The sequence below is a fragment of the Heterocephalus glaber genome, unplaced genomic scaffold, assembly GCF_053883595.1.
Source record: "Heterocephalus glaber isolate CG9 unplaced genomic scaffold, H.glaber_assembly_v1.0 deba00001465, whole genome shotgun sequence".
Classification (NCBI taxonomy): Eukaryota; Metazoa; Chordata; class Mammalia; order Rodentia; family Bathyergidae; genus Heterocephalus; species Heterocephalus glaber.
This window is the reverse complement of record NW_028258312.1, coordinates 4,170,287-4,185,479: the sequence shown is the minus strand read 5'-3', so window position 1 is coordinate 4,185,479 and position 15,193 is coordinate 4,170,287. Positions and strand designations below refer to the sequence as shown.

At 35.7% G+C, this 15,193-nt stretch overlaps 1 protein-coding gene across 4 annotated transcripts in view; it reads left to right on the top strand.

The window, feature by feature from the left end:
• Camk4 (calcium/calmodulin dependent protein kinase IV) overlaps positions 1-15,193 on the top strand; it is a 224,522-nt gene that overhangs the window by 186,994 nt on the left and 22,335 nt on the right. For all 4 annotated transcript variants that reach the window (XM_004841772.4, XM_021255864.2, XM_021255863.2 and 1 more), the window contains 2 exons: positions 5,394-5,484; positions 7,562-7,636. In XM_004841772.4, the coding sequence (XP_004841829.1) occupies positions 5,394-5,484; positions 7,562-7,636 (166 nt within the window). The remainder of the gene's footprint in view (positions 1-5,393; positions 5,485-7,561; positions 7,637-15,193) is intronic.

Sequence of the window (15,193 nt, the reverse complement as noted above, 5' to 3'; positions counted from 1 at the left end):
CAGCAAACAAAAAAGGGAAAATGATGAATTATAAAGCAAGTATTTTATGATCAAAGTATCTTGTGATACTTCAGGAAGAAGCACATCTTTTTTTTTAAATCTCAAAGTTTATAAATGTGTTTTCTTTTATAAGGGACATGGAACAATAGTAGAAGAGTCCTAGTAGTAATAATTTATGGAAGAGAATATCTACTTTGTGCCTGTAACATGCTAATGCTTCCATATTTCCTCTCTAATTCTCACTGCAACTTGCAAAACGTGCATTACAGATGAGAGAGCTGAGGGCGAGAAGCAGACAATTGTTTAAAATCACATGGCTTGGGCCGGGGATTTAGCTCAGTGGTTTCGCCGCCTGCTGTGCAAGCGCAAGGACCGGAGTTCGATCCCTGGTACCAAAAACAAAAAAACAAAAAAACACACAGCTAATAAATTGTCCACTTGAATATATTGCCTAAGTCATTCTTTTAAAAGTATTTCACAAGCAATGTCCAAAAAGTTCTTAATATGCTTATTTTTTATACCAATCCTTGATTAAAACAATTAAAACGAGGGTGATATTGAAACTGAATTCAGCATAGATATCCCCTTGGCACCAAACACAAAATTTATTAGTGTAAAATCTTTAAAATATATATTTGTTTCCAATCTTCACTGCTCTGTAGATAACCTTATATCTGTCATCATATACTTTTTTTAAAAAGCATACTCCACTTTTAAAATTTGAATCAGTAAATGGTAGTTATCTGCCACTGACTCTTCCTTCTCCTGCTCCTCCTTTTTATTCATTACAGTTTTCACTGATTTGTGCACACCTGGCCATTTGCTCTTCCAGTGTCTTTATTAAACATTACTATTGGTCAAGATAATAAGCGTTAGTAGTGAGACTCTACAGTTGTCAGGTTTATTATTTCTGTCTTTGTTAAATTACTAGATTAACATAAATCTTACAAGTCTCTTAAATTGTTGTTTAAATTTTCATTTTGATTCCTTGCTTGTCCCTGGTTTACTTTAGATATGGCTGTTTTTAACACTTGGTTTATTCTGGAATATGCTGTTATTATGTTTGTTCTCTTCAGTGTTCCTATTTGTTTTAAATCCTCTTCCTTTAAATAATCTATAGCTAATATCAATACCTTGATAAAATATTATCTGCCCATAATTATCTTGAGAAAATATTGTCTTTCCAATATTATAAAATGTCTGCACACATTTTCCCACGCATACATATGATTTTGAGATGCATTTTCCTTATAATTTCCTTGATTTTATTCTTTGCATGCAGTGCTTTTGCAGAGATGAGATTAGTGCTTGAAGAGATTAAAGATGTATCTTTTCATTTAAACCCTAGTTTGAAAATAAAATAAAACATGCTTGTTATGCAACTCTTGAACCTTCAGGTGCTCTAAAACAGAAGTTTCAAAGTATATTCTTGGGATCCCTTGAGATTCCTTGAGACCCTTTCAGAAGGTCTGTGATCAAAGCTATTTTATCATATTCTGAAGGCATTTCTCCTTACTTGTGACAGTATGGTAGAATTTTCCAGAGTCTGTGTCTGTGATTTTATAATAGAATAAATACAGAAGCAAATATGATAATCTGGCTGTCTAGTATTTAAGGCAGAAATTAATGAAATTTGCACAACTGTGAAACAAAATCACCCTACTCAATAATTTCTTGGCTTAGAAAATAGTTATTTTTACTGCTGTGAGCAATGGTGTACACTCATAGTCCCAGCTTAGGAGGAGGCTGAAGTAGAAGGATCACTTGCGCCCACAAATTCAAGACCAGCCTGAGCAAAATAAGGAGACCTCCATCTTGAAAATGCTGCATATGTTAATAAGTTTATTACCATTTTTAAAATTAATATTGTTTTTTAAAATATCTCAGTTTAAACTACTAATACAGTAAATAGGTATAACACATAAAAGCAAAACCTCTTTGAAGTCAATATTTTTTTAATATAAGGAGTTCCTGAGAACTTGCACCCTAAAATAGTTTTCCTGCTCCTAATGATTGTGTATCTTTGAGGGAAGATAAAAGATCACATTCCACATTTTCCCTCTTCCTAGCTTCCTGATTTAAGATAATGTAAAGTGTAGACATACTATTAGTCAAAGGTGACCAGTGGATCTAGAAAAAAATGAAGTCATGATTCCTGTCACTTTTTCATTCAAGTGCATTTGAATGCATCTCTCCACATATGTATAGATTACATGATGGCCTTAGTAATCCTTCTACACCAAGTAATTTATAGCAAATTATCCCTGCATGTCTTTTTAAAAGCCAGTTCATGACCTTTGTCATTTTGTTGTTTTGGTTTGCTTTTAAATTTGTTCCTCTGGTAATGCATAGCTACAAATTATATTATCTAAAACTAAACTTCTTTTTCCACTCTAGCTCTCCAAATCATTTTTCTTTTTGTTTTTGTTATTTTGTCATTGTTACTGTTGTTGTTCAATTTGCACTTAGAACACAACCATGATTTCAGTTTGAGAAAGGTAGAACAATGTGCAATAAAAATCTTCATATAGTAGTACTGTTAGATCAAAACTTATCAGATCATTTCATTTGCTATTGTGTAGCTGTATTTAGTGTCAGTTTCTTTCCAGAGCAATGGAGCTTCTACATTAGGTAAGAATTGGGGTGGGAGGATCAATATCTGCTATTGCTTCCAAACTGCAATTTTTAGGTATGTTCTAAAGATATGAGATGCTTCTATCTTCCCTTCTGACCCTGCTTACATGAAGATACAATATGGGCTGGGCTAGGTGACCCCTGGTCTGGTAGGTTACTGTTGCCTATTGTTCCTTCTGTTGTGGGACACATTGACAGCTTTTGCAGAGATCTTTCCATGGCAGAACAATTCTCTCACCCTAGTTCCTCTCAGGAGTCAATGGCTCCTCAGCTATCTGTTCTCACTCTGCTTCCTATGAGACTGAGGTGACATCATCTGCCAGGGAATAGTCTCACAAAGACCTTTTCCAAGGAGACTCAAGGCTGATTCCCTTCTGAAGAGTCCATACTGGACCCATAAGAAATATGCATCCTTTTCCAGATATTATTTGAGGGTAAATGAATCTCAGTGAGGCACTCTCCTCCTACTACTATCCTCTAATCTTTCCATTTTTCATGAGTGAGCCAGTTTTCAGCTCCTATTTCCTCAACTCACTAAGTGATTTTGAAACCACACTAAGATCACCACCACTTTACTTGAGTAGAAAGAAAGAACTCCCTTCCTTCTTACTTGAACTAGGGAAAGAGAAAGATTACAGCATACTGTCAACTTTTTCTCTTAATCCCACAGACAAATGTGCAAAGGAAATGAACAGTCAGTCCATTCACAAAAGATAAAAACTAATGAATCAATAACCATTGGAAAAGAAGCTTAATTGTACTAGTTATCAAGAAGAGACAAATTCAATCAAACTTAAAACAATCTTTACTCTCCATTTTATACTGCAGCTCAGCAAAAGATTAAAATATAGACAAAAAATACATAAATACATATACATATATATACACACACACACATTTGGGCAAGTCAAAAATTGATGGAGCTTTTGAGAATAGTGATTTTGGAATATATACTAAAATAAAAAACTCTACATACCTTTTGATTCCACCACCAAACCTGCTTCTAAGTATCTGCCCTATCAAAATACCAGCAGAACTGTGCAAATATGCCTGTGAAAGTAAATTTATTACTGCTGTGTTAGTTTTACTGTTGCTGGACAAAATACCCAACAACCACAGTTTAAAGGAAGAGAGGTTTATTTGGCACATGGTGTCAGAGAATTCAGTCCATGGTTGGCTGGCTCCAGAGAAGAAATCCCATGGTGGAAGGGAGTGATAGAGCAGAGCTCCTTCGTTCATGGTGGTTAAGAAGCAGAGAAGGAAACGACACCAGAGAAGAAAGGGGCAGAGACCAGATACAGAAATTAAAGTCATACCTCTTTGACTCACTCAGACACACCCAGAAATGTGCTTTACTCATCTCCTAGGCAGCTTCCAAGCCAATCAAGTGGACTGTTAAGCTGAAGCATCACAACTGAATAACACAATTTAATTCCAATCAACTTGAATGACCGTCAAAACATATAAACAAATGTATGGTGCATCCAACACAAGAGATGCAAGAGTTAAATAAAATAATATGAAGAGTAGAAAATGTTTCAGGCATACTAAGTGAGAAAAGTGGGCCGGGGATTTAGCTCAGTGGTTCCGCTGCCTGCCTTGAAAGCACAAGGACCCAAGTTCGACCCCAGTGCCAAAAAAAAAAAAGAAAAAACACAACCTAAGTGAAAAAAGCTGTGTAAAAATTCCTATTAATCACACATTTCAATAAGAAAATTGAGAAAATCAAAGACATCTCTTTGTATGCATATATTCATACTTGTAAATGTATAAAAATTCAAACCAGCTTTTTGGAAAAAGAATTAAACCAATGAATTATTTTTGAAGAAGGAACTATAACTGAGGAATAGAGATCAGCTAGGATTTCAGCATTTACAATGAGTAAATATTAAATATGTGACTATTCGGAATTCTACAAAATAATGAAAATAAAATGAGTGGAGCTGCTAGAAATGATCTTTAATACTTACCTGAATGATAACTTTCAATTTCTATATTGGCACTTGGATTTACTAATTCTCAAGAGTCTGAGAGCATTCATCATCATCAAACTATTTATTAAAGATTGTTTTATATACTGGAAATACATCTACATGTTTATTCAAACAATAATTATAAATTTTTGCTATGGTAGTAAGTTTCTAAAATTACTCATTTATGCTTTTCAGATACAGGGCTGGGGATTTAGCTCAGTGGTTCCACTGCCTACCTCGAAAGCCCAAAGTCCCGAGTTCGATTTCCAGTACCAAAAAAAAAAAAAAACCAAACAAACATATAACCTACACACATTTCAATACATAGCACTTTGGCTACTTTATTATAATAATAATAATTAACCAATTCTGGCTGATATGATAATATGCCTAATAAGAATGTTATAATATTCTCTGAGGAGCAAATATTTCATTCTGGGAATTAATTCTAAATAATTTCAATTGCATTTCATGTTTGGTTAACTAATAATTCTGTGTGTGTGTGTGTGTGTGTGTGTGTGTGTGTGTGTGTTGTGCTGGGGACTGAATACAGGGCCTCATGTATATTAAGCAAGTGGTCTATCACTATGCTACAACCCTAGCAGTCAAGAGTTACTCAATAATGTATATAGTGTACAACATGCTTTCCTTTGTGATATTTATTTTTAAATCATAATGTGTGCATTGTTGAATCACATAAGATTTTGACAGTTCTTAAAAGATTAAGTATAGATGCTGAAACCATAAACAGAATTATACAAATGTTCCTTATTTCTCCATATGCAGTACTTACATGAAAATGGGATCGTCCATCGTGATCTCAAACCCGAGAATCTTCTGTATGCGACCCCGGCCCCAGATGCACCACTTAAAATCGGTAAGAACATTTTCTGATGTTTCAGGACATGTTTTCCCAGAGAAGAAGAAATGCATTCTGTGACATTTTTTAATATTGCTCTGTCCTTTATCGCCTCCATCCAACTTCCTCTACTATTTGATATTTTGGAGGAATAATGCTTTATTTTGGAAGTCTGCGCTCTTTCTTGGAATGTGAATCTGGAAATGAGCACTAGACATTGCTGGACACACATGAGAATCGCAGCTCTTAACAGGTGTGAGAACCTCAGGACATGGCCTTGTGTTTTGTAGATAGATTTATAGTGAAAAAATAGAAAACTGAACGTTTCTTTTTGGTTATTGACTTGTTCCACAAATTATTTGGAATTTAATTAGGTGATCAAGAATTTTGGCCTAAAATTCTTAGTACATATTAGTGAAACTGGACCCTGAATCAGTTGTTTACATAAACAGAAAAATTAAGGCCTGTTCTTCCCAAAATGTACCCCACAGGACCTAGGCACTTCAGTAGGATGAAGAGTGCCCTTTGGCCCCGGGGGTGGTGGGGGGCTGTTGAGTGATTTGCAGAGATGCCAAGGTTGGTCACACACTTTAGGAAATTCCAATTTATACAAGATTTTAATTTGTTCAGCCCTTTCCCAGAACCTTAAAAAATATTAACATGCAGACAGACATATAGTGTACCATAAGGCTTTTCTCAAAATTTATTTAACCTCCCCAAACATTTTGAAGAACTGCAAAAATAAACTTGGAGAAATTCTGATCTATCCAAAGAAATCGTTAAATCAACATTTTAGGAAAAAAAACACATTAGATGTTATTTTCCATATAAACTCCAAAACAAATCTTTATTTCCAAAAAAAGTTTTTAAAAAATTTAGTTGCATTCTCTTTGGTTAAAGACCCTGTATTAAATCCTCTGAAGAACTTCGCATTTCTGGTGCTGTCCCAGTGGACTAAGTTGATGTGTTCACTGCATTTACAAGTGTTAACACCTTTGAAAATTAAGTTGTTCTCTCACAGAAGAGCTCAGGCAACAGAATGTGCTTCATGAATGCAAAAAAAACTCTGAAACTAAAAAAAAAAAAAAAAAAAAATCCCTGGAACTAAAATCCCTGGAACTAAAATCCCTGGAACTCCTGCTGGGCACCCAGTTTGTTCTCATAATCACTCCTGAAAGGCAGTGGACAGCAGGGAGTTTGCATTTCCTTTGACATCACTTTCAAAGATTTAATCCTTAAAGAAATTTCTTTAAATGGATGGATAGATACTAATTTAGGCAGGAGAAACTTTCTTTCTGAAGAGCTCCCTGCTGCTTTCACTGAGAAGGATCAGGCACCTCCGCGGAAATGTGGGTTTATCTTTGAAGTCTAAAATGGCATCCGTGCTGCACCTGCCTCTCTTGAAGAATGGCCTTGAGCAGTTTCCTGATGTTTCCTCAGAGAGATGTAGTCCAGCAAATAGATAATAATGTAGCAACTTTGATAATATCTTACCCAGCTAATTCTCTGAGGAATAAATAAAAAGATTTTTGTCCCAAATGGTCTTATACTCTCTTATGAGAGTACATTCTTAACTGTCAAATGCAGTAGGGATTGATGCTATTTATTTTCAATCACAATAAGCCTTTTGATATTTCTTTTTATTTCTATGACATTTATAAATGTCTAATTTTTTATCTTCAACAATAGATTAAAGGTTCTGAATTATAGCCAAGTCTATATTGTCCCTTAGGATTACTGTCATGTAAATCTCAGAATTAATAACATTATGACAAAACATAACTATTACAATGGTTATGTTAAGAAAAAATAGCTTATTTTCCAAGAACTGGAGATTACAGAGAAGAGCAAAGATTAAATATAAATTTATTTTTGAATGTGTTCAGGAATCATATTTTTCTCCACATTAAAAACTTGAATAATTTTTTTAGCGCCCTCTTTCAGGTAGCTTGTCCCCAACCACATTCACCTCACAATCAAATACAAAAGCAAGCAAACATATACATAAATTAAGTTCATCTTCAGAGAACTGAAGTGTATGTAACAGCTGTGAAGAGATTTGCTTCATTCAATTTTTTTTTTCTTGTCTTGATAGCTGATTTTGGACTCTCTAAAATTGTGGAACACCAAGTACTCATGAAGACAGTGTGTGGAACCCCAGGGTACTGCGGTATGCTCTTTAATACAGATATTTTACCTTCATGGAAATCTATTCTTAATGACTTCTTATTTTTAATTCCTCATGTCTCTATTTATAAACACTTAAATTTGCTGTGCATCTCCATACTAAGTCATACAGAAATGATAGATCACCTCCTGTTGTTCCTGAGGGGTTCCACGATGTTAGTTATGGGATACCTCTGTTAAAATGTCATCTGGGCAGGAGTTACTCTTGGACCCACTCAGGAGAAAGAAGATAATCAGTAGGAAAAACTCCATGTAAGGATTTTGTAATTTAATTTTGATAAGTTAGTTTCCCTGGTAAATTTAAAATACTATTTCCTTGCAACTCATTAAGTATGTCAGTCCACTCAGCCTGCAATAACAGAACCCCTTAGACTGGGAACTTATAAACAACAAAAAATTGTTGCTCACAGATCTGAATGCTGAGAAGTCTAGGATTTAGGCATTGGCAAGTTTAGTGTCTGGCAGGAGTTGACTTTCTGGTTCCTAGATGGTGCCTTCTAGTTGTGTCCTCATGTTGTAGAAGAGTTAATGGTTCCTCTTGGTCCTCTTTCATGAGGGGCTCCACCTTTGTAACTTACTCCCCTCCCCAGAGCCCTACCTCCCAAAGCCATCAACTTAGGAGAGATTAAGATTTCATAATATGAACTTTGGCTGACGAAGACATACATGCTTAGCATTAAGAATGGGATTAGGAGGCTGAGGGTGTAGCTCAATCAATGGTAGAGTACTCCACCTAGAAGTGCAAGGCCCTAGGTTCAGTGCCCAGTACCTCAAAAAATGATATTGTGTTATACAACTCATTACTTCTATCATAAACTTATGAAGCAAGTTTCCCAAACAGGAGAAAATACGAAAACCTTTGGACTGTATCATGCCGGATATAGGCGTCATCTTGTTTGGTTTTGATGTCTTTTTTTTTTTTCACCTTAAACAATTCTCTTGACAATCTCTCTTTGGACCTTCACTCCTACTGGTGCCATATGTACTTTCCCTGTCCCCAGTTCATATCACTTTATTTGTCCTCCTGCTACATTTCTTTCATGCTCCAGCTCTCCAAGACTGGGCTTGGGAGAAGCTAAATTTACTATCATGTGCCAAACAAGATTGCCCATTTATCATCACTAATTGCTAACCAACTGGTAGAATTGAAAGAGAATTGAAAAAAAGAATGATAAAACAAATTAAGGATTCCTCACAAGAAGAAAGCTGATGGACAACTTAATAATAATTATCTAATGCCAAACACTAAGTTTTCCCAGCAGGTGGGTAGTTTGCACAGTTTCCTGAGAACTGAGCAGCCTTGGATTAGGGAGGATCAGAAAGAGAGTAAACCAGTGATCTCTAAGGAGTCCCTTTTGTAACTACCAGCAAGCAGTATCCTTCCAAGGTCTGTAATTATAGTGAAGACAGCAGTTTCTTACAGCAATTCAGAGTGGTCATTTTATGAAAGAATGATACATTCATTGATAAAATAAACACTGAATGACTAATAGACTCCACTAAGGTTACAAGGATAAATACAATATGGTCTTGTTCTTCAGTGATTTCATGGACTACAAAAGAAGAAAAGCTTCTACATAATAATTGGAAGTTTATTTTGTGAAAAGTCCTACATTTATCTGAGTCAAATGCTCAAGGATACAGAAGGAAGGGAATTGTTAGTCCTGGCTGGAAGTATCGACAGAGGAGGGAATTAGAGCTGGACATGGATGGATGGATAGAAGTTAAACGGGGAAGGGTGGTTATGGGCATTCTTTGTCTGTGGACACAGGGAGAGCAAAGTCATGGAGGAGTGGCAGCATCTGATAGTTTCAGGGGCTGTTTGTCTCTTTGCCACTTTGTACAACTGGAACTTAGTCCTTGGTGCAGAGGTGCAGCTTTATAAAGCTAGGATGGAGCACATTTTTAAGGAATCTGTACATCAGGCTAAGGAGTTCAGATGATTTGGTGTAATGGTGACACAACAAAGATTTATCTTCAGGATGGTACTTTGAAATCAAGTTTGTATGTTGTAAATATCTAGATTATGACACAGTATGACAGATGGATTTGAGGGAGAAAGAGATGGCAAGAAAACAGATAAATTAGAAAGCTATTGTAAATTTCCTTTCCAACCTTTCTAAGTCAAAAATCAACACACATGCTGCTGTCCCTTCTTAAATAGATTCTCAGTGGGGATAGCATTTTTGACCTATTCATAAATCCAAGCACTTTTAGATGTAAAATGATTGTAAAATGCTATTTTCATCCCTTGTCCTTAACATAGACAGACTCATTTCATAGACAGTGCTATTTTATAATGGAGGCCTATTTCTTGTTTATTTATTTTTTTGTCCTGCGAATATGCATATCACCTTAGAGGCCATGTAATAGGGCAAGAGGTAGCTGAGTGTTGAGAATGATCAAGATAACCTTTCCACTCTCTTGTAAGTAACAGTTTACCAGGAAGGAATAATTTGCTGCAATGTAAGAAAAGGTGAAAGTGGCAAAAAAAAAAAAAAAAAATTCTCTAGTAGGTTAGAATATGCCTACCTCAGAGGACTATTTTGGGGCTAGAGAGGAAAAATGTAAATGCTTTATGGACTCAAAAGGGCTAGATATATATGGTGTTACTATTTTGTACGTTGGAGCAGTCTAGGAAGTAAAAAAATGAGTAAAGTTTAAATGTTTATACACTAGAATAAGGTTAAACTTGTATATGAATAAATATATATTTAATTGTACATGTTCTTGACCCAAAGGAACTATTCTGAGATACTACCTCAAAGTGAGAGTCTAGAGAGTGTAGGATTTTAGGGGTATTCTCTGTAAAGTAACACAAAAAACACTGGAAAACCTGATCCAGGGAAAAAACAGGTCACACTTATGCCAGGGAACAGGAAGCAGATGACCCAGACCGAAGGCAAGATCCAGTGTGTTCAACTAAATAAACATTTTAATATAAAAATGAGTGTTTATATTAACTTGTTCTATAATAATCAGCCCACTTACAGGTAAAGCTAAAACAATTTGAGAATCGCTCTTAATTCTAGCCCTTTCTGTCCTCACCACATATAAGTAATATCATCAGTTTGGCATGTGTCCTTGAATAAGTAGATGGAGAGAAAACTACCCCTTTATAGAGAGAGTTGGAAATGAGACCCAAGTGCAAGACTAGTGAGAATCATTATCATGCTATAGAAAGCCCAACTTTACACAGAATCTGTTTGTAATGAGTATAATACAATTCGTCAGGTATGGACACCAGAGGAGAGGGAGAAAAAGCTCAGGGGAAAAAAAAGAAAATTTGTTATACTTGAGGTCCTAGGAACAGAAGCATGGCGTGCCACACAGGGCCATGTAGGAAAGGCACCAGTGTGGTCAGGAGGCTGTGGACAGGAGTAGCAGCAAGGGAAGGTTTAGGCCAAGGCGTTTATTGGCTTTCCAGGGAAAAGCAAGTTAGAGCAGCATGAGCAGTTTCGGAATGGCTCCTTTGATAACTGGTGAGCTCTAAGCTATAGGGTTGCCCCTAGTGGCTACCACCTGTGCCTGGAATAATTAAAGCATAAGCATTTTGCTTCCTTAGATATAAAGGCCAGATAGAGAAGGGTTTGCATCAGTTATTTGTATATCAAAGTATGCATGTGGAGGGGAGGGTCTTTAAGAATTAACTAGCCCCAGTCTCTCTGCAGCCAGAAAGTTTGTTTTATGAAGGGAGGGGAAGGGGAAAGGAAAAGAGGGAAAGGAAAAACTATGAGAAAAGAAAAAAAAATGGAAATGAAATCTATGTAAATAGGGAAGGGCGGAGGGGGTGAAGGGCGCACAGGTAATGGGGAAAAAAATAAGAACCAAGATACATCGTGTACAGGTACAAGCACCCAGTGATAAATGTAAATGAATTGTATACCTAAAATGGACCAACATAAGAACAAAAAAAAAAAGTTTGTTTTAAATAATGTCAAAAACATCAAAATATATAGAAAATTTTGAATATTTATAATACAGAGACTTTACGTCAATTTGGAAAGGTGTCTGAGACCCTTACTTGACAGACAGAAGAAGTGTGAGCTTTTCTGGTTGCTTGTTAATAGGGCAATCACAGTCGAGGTCAAGTATTCTTTCATACATGTGTCCAGTTTCTGCTTTTCATGGAAGGCTCTTCAAATTGCATCTTTTGAGTGAGTGAGTGTTTATGTTATATCACCTGTCATTTCTCAGGAAATAAGAAAAGGAAATCCTACCTATTTGGTCACTTTCATAGAACCTTTGCCTCAGGCCACTAACAAGAAAGGGCTCACTTATAAATGAGTCACAAAAGAAAAATCACAGATGCTTCATGTTTAGGCAAATACGCATTATTTTTTTTTAGGAAAAGTGAACAGTCAAAACCAAAACCCTGGCCAGAAAATTAAAATTTGTGACCCAGGTAAATGAAGTCAATGACCAGTGTTCTATAGTAGTCCATGAAGAGTTCAGCATGGGACAGATTTTCAACATCTTATCACTGGAAAAAGCCATAGGTATGGAAAAACAAAGCAACAAAACAAAACAAAAAGAATATCCACTGGGCCATGGCTTCTAATGAATGTGCTACAATGTAACTATGAGTATTAACTCCCATTCCAGACACAGAAGAAAAACCCACATGCAAAGGAGTTAGGTAAAAGAATATTCCTAATATCCATGATGTAATTTATTCACAAGCATAATTAAACTATGTATGTTCACATTTCGTATTTGTACTTCGCTATTTATTCACATTCTATTTTCAGAGCCCAGAAGCTGTTAAGAATTTTCTTTCAACAAATAGTGATGAATCAGAAAACTGAATGTCACTAACCCCATGTTCAGTTGTAAGATGACATATGCATTTCTCATCCACGATAAGGGATATCAGGAATCTTTCATTATCTGCCTTTACCACACAGTGGGAGGATGGCCAGAAGCATGGGCTGGCCATATTTTGGTTGTATTACTTATTGCTCACAGGCGTAGACTGCTGTGTTTTTGTGGTTGCTGGGTTGTGCATATTTTCACATTCTACTAGGCCTAGAGTCACAGGGCTGGATCCCACTATCAGTGCCACCTTGAAGACATTAATGAAAACTTCTAAATCTTAGTCTTCACAACTCTACAATGGGAATAATAATAACATTTATTTCATAGGGCCATAGTAAGGAAAAACATAAGATAATATATGTAAAGTTCTTAGCATAATGCCTAGGAACTGGAACATACAAGAAACAATAGTTATTATCAAAGTAATTATAGTAATTGTCAATATATAATCATTTTCTTGTTATTTATTATTAAAATCTATCCATTTCTTTGCTCATTTCCTCCAATTTTTCTTTTTCATCTTTAAAATAGTAAGTCCTAATTAGGGAACTATGTTCAAAGTCTTTGAAATGGTATCACGTTTTGTTTCTTTTTTTTTGACGTAAAGGACACATTTTTAAAACTTTGTCCTGAGATTAACAGACATTGATATTTTCTGATATTTATGATTTGTGACAGATTTTTAAACTCTCTAAATATGACTGATGGTTGCTAAGGAGAGTAGATTTTAAAAAGATATAAAAATTAAACAAGACCTTTTAAAGACTCAGTTGGTTTTTCAAATAATAGTTTTGTTGATGATTTTACTAAGTAACTATGGAGTTGCCCAGAAAAAAAAATTTCTACAAAATTGGAAATAATTGGATTAAAAACAGGATCTGAATGAAAGAGGAAATGTGCTGAAGTTCCCAAGTAAGTGACAGCATCTACTCTGACAGTGCCCCTGTGTGCAGGCATTCACTGCTTTGTGTTGTTTGTCAAAGGCCATGAGCTCCACGGAGTGAACAAACGCTGAGCTCAGACGGGCTTCATCAAGGGATTTCAAGTGTTTGAATAACCATTAGGAGAATAGGTATCTAATATGTTTCATAGGTAAAGAACAAAAGGATTAAATTTTAGTTCAATATTTTAACAGGTTAAAAAGCAGAATAGTATACACACACACATGCACGCACACACACACACACACACACACACTTACACACCTTACAGAACTATTTTTAAGAGTCTAAAAACTAAAAGCTCCTGAATAAGAAAAATTTCTTTAAGTATTTATTGGACTATATCAAGTGGACCTAATGTTTGAACATGTCATGTGAATATTGACACTTAATGTATTCTTTTAAATATTGCTAACAAAACAGTTTTCCAAGAGCACACAACACCATAAAGAAAGTCTTATCTTCCTTTAGTGCTAGTTCATTATTACAGCAATAACTGTGAAGTAATCACATTGCTGTTTTTTTTAATACCCACTGGGCTCACAGTACCAGAATTTAAGATGAAATTTAAATAGCTTATCACTGAACAAAAGAGATTTCTATTTATCTCTCAACAAAACAGAAAGTTCAGTTAACCAATAAGTTACACTTTAATGCAAACATTCATTAATATGAAAAATGTAGGAAAACTGAAATGAAAGAGATATAATGTAAAATAAAGTTTTTAGTATAGTTTCTTAAAAGACAGTGTGTTTGTGTTCATCCTTAGAAGAACAAATAGTGAAAGTGAACTATAAGGACTCAAATGTTGCTGGTGATCTATTTATGCAAAGAATAACATCATTAATTAAATACCCACAGAAGTGATTTCCTTCTTACAATGAACTTTTAAAAAACTGAAATGAATTAAATATATAATAAAATATCGACATCTTTGCCTATAATTTTCTACTGGACTGCCTGCCATGTTCCTGTGGGGCTTGTGGGCAATGAGCAGGGACAGGAAGGAAGAAAGGAGAGGATGCCAGCTAGATGCAGAAGGGTGCCCAAGGTCCACCTCTCATTAACAAGCCTTTTTTCTCCTGAGGTAGGTAGGCAGTGTCCCTGAGCCACCGTCTGTCACAGACATATTTGCAGCAACTGAGTCAGATGAACAGTTCCAGGTAAAGGAAAAGTGGGGCTGGGGACACATAAACCACATAAACGGGTGGTAAAGAAAGGTCAACAGCTCATCTTGTTCTTGACCTTGGAGAGGACAGGGACTCTGTAGATTGGGTGTGAGCTTATCTTGAGCTGTGTTGGAAGTTCAGTATTTGGAAGAGAAAAGTGGAAGAGTTTCCTTTGGTCTTTATATTGATGTGGTGCTGTCATAAAGTATATTTGGAGGAACTCTAGCTGTGCAGATTGACATTCGGCCCTTTTTCCATTTACTGAATATTTATGGAGCTTTTGTGAACTTTGTGCTAAAGATATAGCAGGAAACAACAAAACAAAACAAAGCAGCAGCTCTTTCTTCAGGGTAGTATATTTTAGTGGGAGAAAAAGTGATAAAACATATACATAAATTATATAGAGAAAGTGGTCAGTTCTGTGTTATAAAACTGGGAAAGGGTTGTAATTTAAGAAGAATGATCAGGGAACACTTCATGGGAGAATGGAATGTATGCACAAGAACTTGAAAGCCATAAGGATGAGATCAAGCCATGTGGATATGTAGGGCAAGAGCTTTTTAGTGGAAGGGGAGCACTGGGTGTATTTAAGTTCTAGCAAGGAGAGGTTGG